Below are 17094 nucleotides of genomic sequence, written 5' to 3' on the forward strand. Positions count from 1 at the left end.
GATTCAAGACGGTTATCCTTTCATTATTCGGGTATTCCGGGTTCTCCAATTAAAAAACTCGTCAGGTGCCCCTCCTGAAGCTTCCCCGCCCTGCTCTGCTCAGCTCCACCAACCCCTACCAGCTATTGTAGAAGTCATGTGAGCAGTTTATGGAACAGGATTAGGTCTGCATCAACGTTGTGTAGAAATGGACGATTTTCACAAAGAGAAGCATGAATTCATAAAATAAGGGTCAATGTTTTACAGCAACAACCTGAGTCCGTACAGGTTGCGTCCAATTACAGGCCACGCCCCTTCGGAACTGAAAGGGAAACCCAAACTAGAGGGGATGGGACGGTGACATCCTTGTCCCACGGAATTATCCGACCAGCCGAACTACTGTAAACCCATTACAGCGAGCTCCCGGCTACACCACGGCCGTGGAAGAACGCACTGAGCACGCGCAAGAGGACAGCAGTCGGAAACGAGCCGTTCCGTCGTCGTCGTCAGCTCGGAAACCAGCAACACACAAAAGAGGTGAGTGTTTACTCCGTTTACGCGTCGAACAATGTCGTGTCAGTGCGCGGAACTGTCGCAGCACTGAATACAAAGTCCTTTCTGCAAAGGATGCCTCGTCAAACCTCTACACTTTGAAGCGTAAATAGGCTAGTTTATACTTGATTTGAGAGTGTGTTGGGTGCTGGTTGCCGTCAAGCTGCCAGGCAACTTGCTACTTGCTATATTTTCCCGTCGGATGAATAGACCGCCCCTATGCCTTCCACTGATTTGTTGTCAACTGAATGTCTGGATTTTTTTTTATCGATTCCACAGAAATGTGTATTTGCGTAAACGTTACATTTACTGACAATATAGTTGTTTTTCTACGCATCCTGTGTCGCAACTTGGCAGTGATACTCCTCAGCGTGGAAGTGGGTTGTGGGGATTGTAGTTTATTCTCCGGAAGGGGACTTGCGTGTGCCTCCTGTGGATACTGGTGTAGGACCTCATTGCCCAGAAAGCCCTTTTGCTTTATCGCAGTTGTTAGACTCGGACGGCCCGGTGGCTAACAAAGCATCTTCTTTGTCGAACTAGATTCCTAATCCTGTCCTGTGACAAGAGCCCAAACTCTTGACAAGGAATACTTTAGGCCGCCTAGTGTGGTACGCTACTAGGTGTAACTGTGTAGTTTCGGCAGAGGCTGCATGGCAAGCAGAATTACTAGAATACACTAGCTAGTTAATTATTGAGTTATATAAACGATGCATATCCGTGCCTCGTTGTAATAAGGTTAGCTTTAAAGGCTAGTGTACGAAACATCGCATGGTTAGCTCGCGAATGCTCTTTAAATATATTAAGTTTATGTGAGTCACGCAAGCCGATATAACTGTAACTGTTAGCTAAGTTAACGTTACCATAGCTAAATGATAAGATACGGTGGACATTAGCGTCAACTTTACACTTCAGTTTCATTTGTGGTTTTTGTTTTTGTAGTGTTGTGTGTTTGATATTGGACACGATATCCCTTCTTGAGCTTGTGCTACGGCTTTCTACCTTCAGCCTATAACGTTGTTCTGTCATTGTGTAATTATTCTCTTTAAGGAGCAACTCGTAACCATGTCCGGGTTCCTGGATAGCATCAGATGCGGTGACTGCGAGTGTAATGTGGACTGGTCAGAGAAGCGGAACACCATCGCGTCGGTGGCCGCTGGTGTGCTGGTATGATCTTCTATCCCAAACACGGACAACCCCATAACCAATATCTTTTGTCTCCTCTCCTGATTACATTCTGCTAAGGAGCTAAACAATGCGTAGGCTTAACTAAGTGTAAACACCCACTACAAATATATACAATTTTCCTGACTGAAAACGGCTCTCAAGGAACAGGATTGTCTACCCCTAGTTTCGAGATGATGCTAGTTTTCCATTGGCGCCGCTGCTGTGTTCCCTGCCTGAGTTTCCATAGTACAGCTTCTGAATGTTGCCACTTCGTTGCCACTGAAACTGCTGATGGATCGGTTGCTCGTTGCGAGTGTAGGGTAGGAGTGCGTTCAGTATGTCGTCTCTGCCCTGATATACGGTGCAGTCCACAAGTATTTGGACACTTTATTATTATTTTTATTTTTATTTTTTTATTTTTTCGTCTGTACTCCAGCAAACAAACAGTTCAAAACACCTGTAACCTTGTGGTTAATGTGCAGACTTTCAGCTTTAATTTGAGGGTTTTTATATGCTTATTGGGTGAACCCTTGTAGGAATTGGAGCCCTTTTTAAACGTAGTCCCCCCCCAATTTTTGGGCGACCTGTGGTATGAGACGCTGGTGTGTGCATCTGAAGTGCTTGTCATTGTGTGTTCAGTACCGTAAATATTTATTTATTTGTTTGTTTGTAGTTTTTCACCGGATGGTGGATCATCATTGACGCTGCCATCATGTTCAAAGATCCAGAGACCTTCAACCACGCCTACCACGCCTGTGGGGTCATCGCCACTGTGGCCTTCCTCATGTAAGACCTGTACCCTCCCCACTGCACCACCCCCCCCACCCTCCCCACTGCCACACCCCCCACCCTCCCCACTGCCACCCCCCCTCCCCCCCCACTGCCACCCCCCAGCCCCCAGCTGTGACACCAGGCCCTCCCCACAACTTCACAGAATTCTGTCCCGTTCAGTTCAGTTTAATGATCACACAGCCACTACAAGTGGAGTCTGCTTAGAAAATCAACTCTGTTACTAACAACAGACCCATCCAATCACATGACAAACATCAAGCTGTATGCGTTGTGGCACAGCCGACGCATGGCAGCAGAACTCCTATACAATACCTTGACGGCGTTGGAGCAAAAAGCTTGAGCTCATGGATTTTAGGATGCCATCATTTAGGTTCCACTGATGCCGCTGCCTTTTGGACAGTTTCCTGCCTTGTTCTTGGGCTTGATGTAGATCTGTACTGCTGGTTCACACGCTGTGACCAAAAACCTGTGTTTATTAGGATTTGTCACAACATCACATTCATACAGCGGACACTCTGATCCAGAGCAACTTTGTGCTATATATATTCTTTCCCCCTCTCTCTCTCTCCCCCTCTCTCTCTCTCTCTCTCTCTCTCTCTCTCTCATCTCTCTCTCTCTCTCTCTCTCTCTCTCTCTCTCTCTCTCTCTCTCTCTCTCTCTCTCTCTCTCTCTCCCCTCTCTCTCTCTCTCTCTCTCTCTCTCTCTCTCTCTCTCTCTCTCCCTCTCCCCCTCCCTTGGTTGTGTCTCTCAGGATAAACGCGGTGTCTAACGGGCAGGTTCGGGGGGACAGCTACAGCGAAGGCTGCCTGGGCCAGACTGGTGAGTGAGGCGTGGCGAGTCCATAAGTATTTGGACAGTGGACAGAATTCCTGCTCTGCTCTGGAATGTCTCTGTGCTCCCGCACGTTGAGTTTTTGAACGTGACGGCGAATATGAGTGAAAGTGCGCGCTGCCAGCGGGAGTTCCCCGGCGGTGAGGTCCAGGGTCGAGTACCATTGCCATTGATAATTATTTCCACTTGGACAGTAAATGATGGCCCCTCCTGTGAGGGTGGGGTTTGGGTATTCCCACCCCTCCTGTGCCATTTGGGGCAGTTCCCCCAGGTGTGTGGGTGTGACTGTTCTCTGACCCTCTCCCCCCCCAGTGCCAGGGTGTGGCTGTTCATTGGCTTCATGTTGGCGTTCGGTTCCCTCATCGCCTCCATGTGGATCCTGTTCGGCGGATTCGTCGTTAACCGTGAGTTGGCCCGCCCCTTCGCACCCACGTACCCGTGTTGCCGTCCCTTCTGATGATGTCATCATAAGTTGACACTGAAACTTCTTTTAACCCTTTGAAGAGTAGGGCTCATTCCAAATGCTTATTCCTCTCCTCCTTTTATCTTTCACGTGCTCCTGACCCCGGAAATCGACCAAGGTTCTGCCATCTTTTCAAAGACATTCAAAACCCCTTAAATGTTCCTTCTAGGAGCTTCCTTTGCGGAAGTTTTTTTTTTTTTTTTTGTAAAGCGTGACGTATAAATAATCGACCTGTGGATCCACCTCTCCCCATCTGCCACGTCTGTAACTGACGTGGCTTCGAACTGACGTTTGAAGGAGCAAGGGCATTCCATTTGCCTAATTCCCCGCCTTAAGTCTTCTTCTTTCATCTTTTCCTAGCCTCTCCCAATGGGTGGAGCTAGGGGCAAGAAAAGGATGACATAAAATGGGGGATTGGAGGGGGTTCTGTTGTCTCTATGGTAACATGGTGGACACTGAGAGAAAGTGTCGTACTACAATTTGTACAGTTAAAGTTGGAGACTCATAAAATCTAAGGATATTTCTGAAATATAAATCAGGCTTCAGAGCAAAAAGCTCCGGTGCTGGTGTGCCGTATATCCACAGCCATGGAATGCCTCTTGTCCAATCAAATTACTCGGCTGGAATGAACAGTTTTATAACTGCATCAGTGACCCCGTGTAAACGATGCTGAGAAACCCTTGAGAGGACCAGGAATTCAGGCATTTTAGCATTGCCTATAAAAGGAAAGTATAGCAATCGCGTTAGTATGCATAACATGTCAGACTGGTGTAGTCTCCTGCTCGTTGCGTTGTTGCTGTAAGTAGGTGTAGTCTCCTGCTCGTTGCGTTGTTGCTGTAAGTATGTTTGACATGTCAGACTGCTGTAGTTTCTCTTCGTTATGACTCTGTTCCAGATGCGGACAAGCCTGTTTATCCTGGCATTGCGGTTTTCTTCCAGAACGCCTTCATTTTCTTCGGGTGAGTGCTCCTGTCGGTGTGTGATCGGAAGGCATTCCTGAAGCTGGTTCTTTGGTTCTGATTACAGAGTGTATTCATCGGTCTTTTTACTAGACAATCTGAGGAATTCATTTTACATAACATGACCTTACATAAGAACCTTACATTCAGCCCAGCAATGCTCGCCTTTTCCTGCCCCTCAAATGTGCCTACTGCTTAGATTCCATCTAGCTTTTTAAGGTATAATAGGAAATTTCGTACCTCTAATGGTCAAGAGAGGAATAGCAGCAACAAACACTCTCAAACCTCAACACTGTTTATCCCTCCCCCTTCTCTGTAAATGCGCTGACGCTGAAACGCCATTGGCTGTGGCAATTAGAAACATTTTTCAACCAATGAGCTTGAGTTATTGTAGAGTGATACAATGTTTTGGTTCAGAATGTCGGGCCGTCAACTGTATATTTTGAAACCCGAATTTAAGGACTATAAACTCAGGCAGAGGGGATGGGAACGGATTTACAATGGTCTTGTAACAATGATTTAACACACAAATCTTTCCTATTGTACCTTTAAGTAAACTATCGCCGTGTCCGGCCCGTGTGAATTGATCCTTCACGATAATGGCCGTAGGCAGCATGTGACTTTAACCCTTTCAGTCCCAAGCCCCTTTGGATTTGCGTGGAGCCTGGGACCCAAGGGGTCAAAGGTCAGAGCATCTCTTTAATCCCAGAATCTCTCTCTCTTTCTCTCCCTCTCCACACAGGGGCCTGGTGTTCAAATTTGGGCGCACCGAGGACTTGTGGCAGTGATCAGTGATTTCTCCTGTCTGTCCTTCCATGTCGTTACTCCCTCCTGTGTTTTTTTTTATTTTTTATTTTTTATTTTTTGTTTGGTTGTTTGTTTACTCTCCCCCCATTCACAGGCCCTCTTGGCCTTTTATTTTATAATCAGTTTATACCGGTCACTACTCGCCACTGGGCTCTGTCCAGTCTGACTATTCACCTCCCTGTTCTTCGCCTGACCTGGAGAGATCGTCCGAGGTCCGCCGTCTGTAACGGAAGTTCCGGCCCGTTAAACGTTCCCGCCGAGAGGCGGACGCTGAAGGAAGCTCCGGAGGCTCCGGAACGTTTCTCGAGCGGGAAAAAACGGCATGAGCGCGTCCTTTTATGCGGAAGCACTTTTTTGGGATGCGTGACGTATAAAGGATCGAGCCGTTGGTCTACCACGTCTGCAACTGACACGTCTGTAGCTGACGCGTCTGTAACTGACGTTGGGAGGAGCGAGGAATGGGTGGAGAGGCGGGAGCAGGGAAAGGAAGCAGGAGGTGAAAAATGAGTGATTGGACTCAGCCTGCTGTCTCACTGACCGAGAGAAACAAACACCAGAAACACACCTGGACTCTCTCGTTGGGCAGCCGTTCTGAGAAACACTAATCCCCCCCCCCCCGATCCTCATGTGTTTGGGTGCATTAAGCAACACCCAGACACTGTGGCGTACAAACTCAGAAAGTGTCTGGTCTCTAGAGCTGGGAGTGATGGATGGGCCTCTTTACAACCTGTGAGATTTCCCCGTTCCTCCCGCCTGGTTACCGTACGTTACGTTCAGCATGTATGACTATTTGCATGACAGAAATCGCTGTTCATTTCTGCCCTCCCGTTTTTGGCATTTAAAGGGCCAGGCAGAACGCCTTTGGGCGCCTGGTCTCTAGAAAGTTCATTAGGAACATCCCGCCAGAGACATGTAGCGATCAGATTCGTCCGCCTGGTCATACAATAATTACTCCAGGCAGGAAGTTGAGGTCACCGATGACCTCACTTCCTGTGCTACCCTCGACCTGTGTTTTTTGTTTGTTTCCCTAGAACAGGGGTGTCAAACTGAATTCCCCGGGGGCCGCAGTGTCTGCGGTTCTTTATAACCGTGGTACAAACCCGATTGGTGTGGGTCACAGCTGTATTTCTACTTTAAAGCACTGTTCTCTCTCTCTCTGCTCATATGGGGTAAATGCATTTATTATTGTTATGTTTGTTTTCATAGCGTGGGGAGAAGAAGGTTTGAATGACAGATGGCTGTGAAGGTTTGAGTGACAGATGGCTGTGTGTCTGGTGTGCAGCTGGAGGACTGGTCGTGTAAAATGTACAGAACCGATGTCGGATTCTCGGTATGCCCTGACTCTCTCCGCGCACTGTTAATAAAATGGCTTTATTTAAATCTCGACTGAAGGTCTGGGTTGAGTTCTGCGGTGAGCTGTTATTTTGTAAGGTACACGTATTGGAACAGAGTTCAGAAGATGTTCGTGGGAGAATTTCGCTTGTAGGTCAGCGCATAGTGAGTGACGCACGTTTCGGAGGTTTGTCTCGTTAATGATGATTTATTAAAGAGTGTTGCACAGTTAACATACTTCCTACTTTTACATTTAATGAACAGAATGTAAGCTTTTTATATGGTTTGTGTATTTTTGTTTTTTCCTGAAATAACTTGTCGATATACTGGATCTTTAGAATGTAAAAAATGTATCTAAGAAATACTGAATAAAAAAAGACTTGGGTCATCATTTTGGTTGTTTTAATTAAAGTTTATAAGAATTTTGTATCATAATCAAGGCTGTGAATCCGATTAGCTGTAACCACTGTATTGTGAATTGAGCACTCAGGACCATAGTGTGCTTTGATTGTGCGTACCCCTTCTGAAGCCAAACTGACAGTCTTACTCATCAATATTCATTAGTGCGGTGTCACTGGGACCCACTGTACAATTAGCCACGTGTTCCTGTTTACTGAGACCTTGTGGTGTATTTGTGGGTAGTGTTGCCATTGAGCTCAACTTAAGACACATGACTGGGGCAGCCTGTAGCCTAGTGGTTAAGGTACATGACTGGGGCAGCCTGTAGCCTAGTGGCTAAGGTACATGACTGGGGCAGCCTGTAGCCTAGTGGCTAAGGTACATGACTGGGGCAGCCTGTAGCCTAGTGGCTAAGGTACATGACTGGGGCAGCCGGTAGCCTAGTGGCTAAGGTACATGACTGGGGCAGCCTGTAGCCTAGTGGCTAAGGTACATGACTGGGGCAGCCTGTAGCCTAGTGGCTAAGGTACATGACTGGGGCAGCCTGTAGCCTAGTGGCTAAGGTACATGACTGGGGCAGCCTGTAGCCTAGTGGCTAAGGTACATGACAGGGGCAGCCTTTAGCCTAGTGGCTAAGGTACATGACTGGGGCAGCCTGTAGCCTAGTGGCTAAGGTACATGACTGGGGCAGCCTGTAGCCTAGTGGCTAAGGTACATGACTGGGGCAGCCTGTAGCCTAGTGGCTAAGGTACATGACTGGGGCAGCCTGTAGCCTAGTGGCTAAGGTACATGACTGGGGCAGCCTGTAGCCTAGTGGCTAAGGTACATGACTGGGGCAGCCTGTAGCCTAGTGGCTAAGGTACATGACTGGGGCAGCATGTAGCCTAGTGGCTAAGGTACATGACAGGGGCAGCCTTTAGCCTAGTGGCTAAGGTACATGACTGGGGCAGCCTGTAGCCTAGTGGCTAAGGTACATGACTGGGGCAGCCTGTAGCCTCGTGGCTAAGGTACATGACTGGGGCAGCCTGTAGCCTCGTGGCTAAGGTACATGACTGGGGCAGCCTGTAGCCTAGTGGCTAAGGTACATGACTGGGGCAGCCTGTAGCCTCGTGGCTAAGGTACATGACTGGGGCAGCCTGTAGCCTAGTGGCTAAGGTACATGACTGGGGCAGCCTGTAGCCTAGTGGCTAAGGTACATGACTGGGGCAGCCTGTAGCCTAGTGGCTAAGGTACATGACTGGGGCAGCCTGTAGCCTCGTGGCTAAGGTACATGACTGGGATCCAGAAGGTTGGTGGTTCCAGCCCCGGTGTAGGCACGATGAGGTCCACACAACTGAGCAAGGCCCTTAACCCTGCATTGCTCCAAGGGTGATTGTCCCCTACTTAGTCTGATGAACTGTAATCTGCTTTGGAGTGTGTCGGCTAAATGAAATTAACAAGGGCCTCATGGTGTAATCTTAGGCACTGGCAGCTCCCGCAGTTGAGAATATAGGAATTTGCACGCCATGATCTTCATGTAGGAAGCAAGTGTTAAGACCCTTAACTATGTATAACAATTTATTTCACAAAGTCAATACAAATCCACTCTCAGGACTGGAGTCAATCCTGCATATACACCGGCCCGGCAACTTCCAGTTGAGTGTTCCAGTGTTGGGCTGTTCCAGTTCGGCACCTGTGATGCTCCCTTGAGGTTTAAGTATGTGTGTGAATAAACTGGACCAAAAGCTAAATTAGTATTAAAAAAATATATATAAAAATTTCAGTGCAAGCAATCAGGAGTTTAAATGTAAAGTTAATATTTCTTTTTTTCCAATTTATTACTGCATAAGTTTAACATTATTGCATTAGTTTAAAAAGCAGGGTTTTAGATAATTAACAATATGAAGATATTTAAAAAGTGGAGATGAAGTGTGTGTGTGTGCAGCTGGTGGTCTGGAATGTCATTATTTGCGCTCTGCAAGATGTTGGAACTGAAAAAGAAAGAAAAGGTTTGATTACAATATTGGCTCACATTCCTGGACATTATACACACGGTAATGGACTATACAATGACCCTGGCTTCTCTAATGATGTTTTGCTGTACACCAGCAAATACATGGGTGAAATACAGAATTGTTTTGGATTCAAACTTTCTGTGCCTCGATTGACCTCCCCTGGTGCAATTGAATCTACCAAGAGCTCCTGGCTTCTAGCTCCTAGAAGGAACATTTAATGGACTGGAATTTCCTTTACGATGGTGGACCGAGATCGATTTCCAGGTCAGGCAAGGAACAAGGAAATAGGAAGTGGAAAAAAAATAAGGGATTGGAAAGAGCCCTGTATCCGTGGTAACCCCAGGTGAGTGACAGGCGTATCCAGGTTACCTCCCAATAGGCCTGGTCATCAAAGCACTTCCTGTCCTGGGGCGCCCGCCACAAACTCCACTTCATGAGCAAGCCTGGGATTCAAACACACACATTACTGTCAGTGACGCCTGGGATTCAAACACACATTACTGTCAGTGGGGCTCAAACACACATTACTGTCAGTGGGATTCAAACACATTACTGTCAGTGACGCCTGGGATTCAAACCCACATTACTGTCAGTGACGCCTGGGATTCAAACACAGACCACAATCTACCTCAGGTGACGAGAGAACGTTCATGAGCGATTCATTGTGCGGTTTCAGTCGAGCTCCATCTCTGGACTAATCTGGGTTTTATTGACCGGTGCAGGGCAGAGCTACAGCTGGGTTGTGTTCACCTGTGCAGGTGTCTCACCTGTAAGAGCCCCCAGACTCAAACTCAGGCTCAAGGTGACCAGGAGAATGAAGCTGAACTGTCCTGGACTGCAACACACACACAAACACTAATTAAAAATAAGAACATGTGGAGCATATGGCTGTTTATCAAACACAGTTTAAGTAACACAAATTCAGTTCAGTGATGGATGTTCAATATCTGACCACGATAATGCTGTTCTGATGTGCATTATATGGCTGAGGTTTAACAGTCAATGTAGGCCCCAACAAATAACCCGTTTTCATGGTGCCCGCACTGAAAATATTTTATTCACTGGTTAGCCTCTGTAACTGTTCACAAAAACAGTCATAAAAATAACATATTCCAGGGATCAGGAAGCAGGGTTACTGAGTTAGCTGGAACCCTTCCAAACCCGGCTAGAACCCTCCCAAACCCGGCTGGAACCCTCCCAAACAAGGAACTGGGTTTTACTCGGCTACCTCAGTAATCCTGCTTTGTGGAACAGGCCCCAGGTCTAAAGAAATGTTTTTTGCACTTTGGAAACGAATTACCTGTTCCCCAGCCTGGAGGGGCCGCGCTGGACGTTGGGCGGGGAGAGCGTCCGGATGAGGATGAAGAAGGCCCATCCCAGAATCCCCGGCAGGCCGTGAACGCTCAGCACCCCACAGGTGTCGTGGCATTTGAACACGACCTGCAGGTGTGGCTGCAAGACACGGAAGAACAGAAGGGACAGTTTGACCTCTGACCTCCCCAATTAACCCGTCAGTCCCAGAAACAACATGGAGCGATATTCCACCCAGATCCCGAGACGTTTTTAGCTTTGGTTGAAAGAAATCGAGAAAAGTTAAGAACATTTAGTATGGTATTAATAGGGCCTCGATACAATAGTGTAGCAGCCATTTTGATTGGTTGAAAAGGTATGAGGTCATATTGCACACTTAGGCCAGAAAGGGTTTCAGTTTAAAGAGTACAGGTTTTTTGTGATGTTTTTTTTTGTGAAAGTGACCCCCCAGCGAATCTGTTGGCCTTCGTATAGGGCAGGGGTCGGCAACCCTGGCTCCTGGAGAGCCGCAGGGTGCGCTGGCTTTCGTTGTTACTCTGCACTTAATTGATCAATTAAAGTAGTCGATTACTCGGTTAACTGGCCGCACCTGGTTTTTTGGGTATGAATCAGTTGCTGGTATTAAGGTGAAAACAAAAACCAGGACCAGGGTTGCCGACCCCTGGTATAGGGGCAGCGCTAAGCCGGCCCGCGGCGACGCTAACAGGCACCTTCAGGTAACGGAATCCCAGGCTGGAGACGAGACCCGCCGACAGGCCGATCACCATGGCGACCCACGGCACGTCCGCCACGGATATGGCCACGCCCACTGCCACGCCCCCAGCGAGAGACGCATTCTGGATGTGGATCTAGGGAAAGGAGGGAAAAGGGGGGTTCACCTCTTTAAGACTGCAGAAAACATTAAGGACCAAGTCCCTGTTACGTCACCCGCTGGCTGATGACGGGCTCGTGAAGAACGCTTTGAAGCCCTGGAGGTCAGGTTTACCGGCGCCGCCATTTTGTTCAGTTTGGAGCCACAGACTGCGTAGTTCCTCCACTAAGCGTGAGAGAGCGAGTGTGACATAATCTGTCCCTGATTCATCCACAAAGTATTGCTGTATTGTTCTAATAAGGGCGGCACGGATGGTGCACCGCCACCTCACAGCAAGGAGGTCCTGGGTTCGAATCCCCGTCGGCCGGGGCCTCTCTGTGCGGAGTTTGCATGTTCTCCCCGTGTTTACGTGGGTTTCCTCCGGGTACTCCGGTTTCCTCCCACAGTCCAAAGACATGCAGGTCAGGCTGATTGGAGAGTCTAAATTGCCCGTAGGTATGAGTGTGTGAGTGAATGGTGTGTGTGCCCTGTGATGGACTGGCGACCTGTCCAGGCGGTATTCCTGCCCAATGTATGCTGGGATAGGCTCCAGCCCCCCTGCGACCCTGTTCAGGATAAGCGGGTTAGGATAATTAATTAATTAATTAATGTCCTAATAACACAATAACTTTAAGACAATCAGCACACGGGGAGGCATTAGAAAATTGTACACTGAACTACAAATTGATGTTGTATTCCTGCTGTATTGTTACTGTTGAATTTACATATAAAGCGTGGCTGAAGCCCTTATACTGGAGCTGAATGAGGAACTGGAATAAATGAAGGCAGCATTCATAGGTTGGAATGAGAACACAGCTTTACAGAGGTGGTTAACCCAGGTTCAGAAAGTAAAAGTCCTCCCCAGTATTTTATTCCTATCCATAATTACAACCCCCCCTCCCCGAATTCAGAGCAGTTTTTAGTGGGGTCCTGACCATGTTCATCTTCCCTCTGGGACTGGTCACCGCGGAAACGAGGAAGCTGGCGACGGTGCTGGTTGCTAGGGACAGGTAGGTGCTGGAGACGGCCATCAGCTTGTCCTCGTGGGCGAGCAGCACCGAGTTAAAGCTGGGCCAGAACATCCACAGGAACAGCGCCCCTAGAGGCCGGAGTGGGGAATGCATCACATTAAAGACATTACATTACATTACTGGCATTTTGGCAGACGCTCTTATCCAGAGCGACGTACAGTTGATTAGACTAAGCAGGAGACAGTCCTCCCCTGGAGCAATGCAGGGTTAAGGGCCTTGCTCAAGGGCCCAACGGCTGTGCGGATCTTATTGTGGCTACACCGGGGATCGGGGAGTTGAGGCTCTGGTGGGAATGAGAATGCACTCAGCTGTCTGAAGGACCAGGGATGAGAATGCACTCAGCTGTCTGAGGGATGTAACCACGGAAACATTTTACAACACGGTCACATGAATCAGCATTAACTAATGTAGTTGCTGGCCCTATATAAAAGTCTATATGTATAACTGAGGCTTTATCGTGCAGTGTGACAGATCGGCGCTGTGTTCTGGTCCCGGGTCGGGCCGGTTGGGTCCGGTTGGGTCCGGCTCACTCACCCACAGTGGCGAACAGGCCGGTCCGGCGGTCGGTTCTGTCCTTCTCGTGCCGGTGCTCCAGCCCGGGCCGGTTCAGAACCCACGACACCATCAGCCCGAAGAAGGCCCCGAACACGTGGAGCAGCATGATGGGCTGTATGGGGTGGTTCTGTGTGGGGTGGTCCTGAGGGAACACACAGACATGACCAGGGCTAGCGCACACTCAACACAGCACCCAATCAAACAGGCTTTACGACGGCGATTCAGCCAATCGGGGAACGGACCCAGGCCTACGCCAAGACATCCTAACCCTGGTCCTGGACCACGGAGAGAGAGAGAGACACGGGGAGAGAGACACGGGGAGAGAGAGACACAGGGAGAGAGAGACACGGGGAGAGAGAGACACGGGGAGAGAGACACGGGGAGAGAGAGACACGGGGAGAGAGAGACACAGGGAGAGAGAGACACGGGGAGAGAGACACGGGGAGAGAGACACAGGGAGAGAGAGACACGGAGAGAGAGACACGGGGAGAGAGAGACACACGGGGAGAGAGACACGGGGAGAGAGAGACACGGGGAGAGAGACACAGGGAGAGAGAGACAGGGAGAGAGACACAGGGAGAGAGAGACACAGGGAGAGAGACACAGGGAGAGAGACACAGGGAGAGAGAGACACAGGGAGAGAGAGACATGGGGAGAGAGAGACATGGGGAGAGAGACACGGGGAGAGAGAGACAGGGAGAGAGAAACACGGGGAGACAGCTTTTTGTTTCAGCTTTAAAATCAGAGTCTGATTCACAGCTAAGAAACCATATAGGGTGAGTTACACATATACTCTCTCTCACACACACTCACACACACACACTCACAGACCCCCACACTCACACACAGACACTCACACACACTCACACACACACACTCACAGACCCCCACACTCACACACACTCACAGACCCCCCACACTCACACACACACACACTCACAGACCCCCACACTCACACACAGACACTCACTCACACACACTCACAGACCCCCACACTCACACACAGACACTCACTCACACTCACTCACACACACTCACAGACCCCCCACACTCACACACACACACACACACACACTCACAGACCCCCACACACACACACTCACAGACCCCCACACTCACACACAGACACTCACTCACACTCACTCACACACACTCACAGACCCCCCACACTCACACACATAGACACTCACACACACTCACAGACCCCCACACTCACACACACTCACACTCAGGAAGATGTGCAGGATCCATCGGTGTGTCATGAACCCCGTGACCTCCAGCAGGGCCATGACCATCAGCTGGACGGGGTTAGTCTTTCCCAGGACCGCCCCCATGGAGATCAGCGCCGATGCAGCGCACACATTGGCTGTGGCCAAGCTGGGGGCGGGGACACAGACGTCACAAATGGCGTGTTTATGGTTATTGTTCTCGGTGCAGACGTGCTGGAGTCAGAACAGTTTTTAAAATGCCGTGTTTATGGTTATCGTTCTCGGTGCAGACGTGCTGGAGTCAGAACAGTTTTTAAAATGCCGTGTTCATGGTTATCGTTCTCGGTGCAGACGTGCTGGAGTCAGAACAGTTTTTAAAATGCCGTGTTCATGGTTATCGTTCTCGGTGCGGACGTGCTGGAGTCAGAACAGTTTTTAAAATGCCGTGTTTATGGTTATCGTTCTCGGCACGTTCTCGGTTTCCGCTCACCTGCGCACCCCGACGCGGATCTTTCCGTGCCGGAACGCGAAGAGGAACCCGTCGAGCAGCAGGGCCCACTGCACGGACAGGGCGGCCACCAGCAGGGAGAACCCGGATCCGCTGAAGCCGTACCGCACCAGGAACGTCGCCAGGAACCCGAACCCCAGGATCACCATCACGTTCACGTCCTGGAACTCTGTCCGCAGAGGAAAGACTGCGTTGGCGAGAGGCTCACCCGGGGGTTAAAATCCAGCCATGACCCATATACACTGACCAGCTACCAGTATGGAACTGTACTGGTCAACCAACTACCAGCTGTTTAAAAACCTAGCTTGAGCTGGTCTGAACTGGTCGACCAGCTACCAGCCGCTTAAAAACCTAGCTTGAGCTGGTCAAACCATGTTGAGTATGGAGCTGGTCTGAACTGGTCAACCAGCTACCAGCCGCTTAAAAACCTAGCTTGAGCTGGTCAAACCATGTTGAGAATGGAGCTGGTCTGAACTGGTCAACCAGCTACCAGCCGCTTAAAAACCTAGCTTGAGCTGGTCAAACCATGTTGAGTATGAAGCTGGTCTGAACTGGTCAACCAGCTACCAGCCGCTTAAAAACCTAGCTTGAGCTGTTTTTTTCCAGCCGGGCAAGGTGCTCTCTTTACCCTGAAAAAAGATTTGGCTTGACTCGAAGAGGAACCCTTTTTTTAGTTCTTTATGGAGCCCTCCATCATAGGTATGAAGTGTAGAAGCTCCCAGACAAAGAACCGTTTTGCCTGAAAAGGAACCCTTTAACTAGATAGGGTTCTTCAATGGAATCACTAGGTTCCTTTTGGGACCTTTTTTTTAAAATATTTTTTACAGTGCAAAATAAATTCCCCTCAAGGGGTGAACAAGCAAACAAGCTGAATATCCAGCTCCCGGGGCACTGGTCTTATCCTCCCTGTCCCAGACGAACGCAAGCCCACGTCTACGGTCAGGGCTGGGAGTGTCCTTATCTACCGACAGCAGGCCAGGGCGCGAGGACGAGGGGGTGGGTGCTGCAGAATCCGAAACGTTTAGCAGCGCACTGAAGTCTCGCGCCTCCGTGGCTGAGGAGACTTTTCTCTTGTCCGCTTAAATTATTAAAACTCGATGGACACGTTTTCGACAGACACAGATTTATCAAGCCCCTGTATACAACTTAGTACTGGACTAAGATTACTTTTGTATGGAGAAATTGAATTCAGTCTAGATCTAGGCTTAATCTGTCTGTTTTTTTTCTTGGGGGTGGGGGTCAGGGGTTTCATATTTGTAAAGCGCATGTGTAGAAGTAGTTTACTTCTGCATAATGAAACATGCGTGACAATCGCTTCTGCGGGAACTCACCAGTGTAGAGGTCTGTTTGAGCAATATTTTTCATAACTGCGGGGTCCTCATATTCGGTGAAAAAGGTGAACAATAAAATAAAGACCGTCTCCAGGAGCAATGCCATTGGCGGTAGGAGTCCACGAAGGCTTCGAGTGTATTTCGGAGCCATTATTTACTCTCTGGACACATTTCATTCAGCACGCCGTCGGTCTTCCACCACCTCTCTGTCCCCAACTGTGACGGTGCAAACGCCCAACGCCCATGCTAACGGAGCTCAGCGAAACGGGGCGGGGTAGGCATTTGGGGTAGCCGTTATCTTTAACAACATTTAGTTAATTGTGATGTTATACCTTATATCATCACCAGGGGGAGTACTTCATCAGGAACTGAAAATGAAGCAAACGCTTGGCCAGTTCTCTAGTTAAATTACATTTGATTAATTTGGAAGTGGTGCCGAATAAACTTTGTGCGATTAATTTCCATAATGCCGAGAAATGTTGTTTGAATATGCTGATGCAGCTTTGTTCTTCTATGATTTAATTGATAATATTGTTGATGCCGTTACAGGTCGGTGGTTCGATCCCCGGTGGAGCCATAATCCGCACAGCCGTTGGGCCCTTGAGCAAGGCCCCTTAACCCTGCATTGCTCCAGGGGAGGATTGTCTCCTGCGTAGTCCAATCAAATGAACGTCGCTCTGAATAAGGGCGTCTGCCAAATGCCATTAATGTAATGTAATTTAAATGGGAAACAAAACATTGATAAATAGCCACCAAACCAAAATAAAAAATAAAAACACAAAGAACCACACTAATCAAAACACTTATCTTAAAAGTAGACCAGAGACAGGCGTTTTCTTAAAGCAACCGTTTCGGTGTTTCGTCAAAAGGCTCTCCTAAAACTGCAGACGTTTCCACTTTTTGGCCAGGTGAAAACCGCTGGACATAACTGCCAATCTGTCAATTAGCCGACTGGCGGCACGTGGAGGAGCCAGCCTCGTGCACGACACGCACGGACTCTCACAAAAACTTACTTGCCAAACATTCAG

General features: G+C 48.8%; 2 protein-coding genes across 4 annotated transcripts; one reads left to right on the forward strand and one right to left on the reverse strand.

Annotated features, from left to right (window-relative positions):
* The first annotated feature begins 29 nt into the window (after positions 1-29).
* Positions 30-7270, forward strand: tmem50a (transmembrane protein 50A). 3 transcript variants are annotated; one of them, XM_061262518.1, is made up of 7 exons: positions 30-516; positions 1579-1695; positions 2369-2481; positions 3239-3306; positions 3630-3722; positions 4677-4740; positions 5483-7270. In XM_061262518.1, exons 2-7 carry the CDS (start codon positions 1594-1596, stop codon positions 5526-5528), a joined length of 486 nt encoding a protein of 161 aa, XP_061118502.1. In that variant the 5' UTR covers positions 30-516; positions 1579-1593; the 3' UTR covers positions 5529-7270. The 3 variants fall into 3 exon arrangements, with proteins under 3 accessions (XP_061118502.1, XP_061118520.1, XP_061118512.1); XM_061262536.1 differs by lacking the exon at positions 30-516 and adding an exon at positions 521-636; XM_061262528.1 differs by lacking the exon at positions 30-516 and adding an exon at positions 903-1139.
* A 1552-nt stretch (positions 7271-8822) lies between these two features.
* On the reverse strand, positions 8823-16310 carry rhd (Rh blood group, D antigen). Its single transcript, XM_061248305.1, has 10 exons — positions 16067-16310; positions 14718-14904; positions 14246-14396; positions 12999-13161; positions 12369-12532; positions 11294-11431; positions 10573-10724; positions 10040-10107; positions 9642-9715; positions 8823-9248 (listed from the first exon to the last, which is right to left on the reverse strand). Exons 1-10 carry the CDS (start codon positions 16215-16217, stop codon positions 9222-9224), a joined length of 1275 nt encoding a protein of 424 aa, XP_061104289.1. The 5' UTR covers positions 16218-16310; the 3' UTR covers positions 8823-9221.
* Between the last annotated feature and the right edge of the window lie 784 nt (positions 16311-17094).

This window comes from Conger conger, chromosome 1 (assembly GCF_963514075.1).
Source record: "Conger conger chromosome 1, fConCon1.1, whole genome shotgun sequence".
Classification (NCBI taxonomy): Eukaryota; Metazoa; Chordata; class Actinopteri; order Anguilliformes; family Congridae; genus Conger; species Conger conger.

Coding starts and splice junctions, on each gene's coding strand:
- tmem50a (XM_061262518.1), top strand. CDS start 1,594: ATGTCCGGGTTCCTGGATAGCATCAGATGCGGTGACTGCGAGTGTAAT. Junction 1,696..2,368: donor CGGTGGCCGCTGGTGTGCTG/GTATGATCTTCT, acceptor GTTTGTTTGTAG/TTTTTCACCGGATGGTGGAT. Junction 4,741..5,482: donor AACGCCTTCATTTTCTTCGG/GTGAGTGCTCCT, acceptor CTCTCCACACAG/GGGCCTGGTGTTCAAATTTG.
- rhd (XM_061248305.1), bottom strand. CDS start 16,217: ATGGCTCCGAAATACACTCGAAGCCTTCGTGGACTCCTACCGCCAATG. Junction 14,905..16,066: donor TCAAACAGACCTCTACACTG/GTGAGTTCCCGC, acceptor CTCTGCGGACAG/AGTTCCAGGACGTGAACGTG. Junction 9,716..10,039: donor GAGTCTGGGGGCTCTTACAG/GTGAGACACCTG, acceptor TTTGAATCCCAG/GCTTGCTCATGAAGTGGAGT.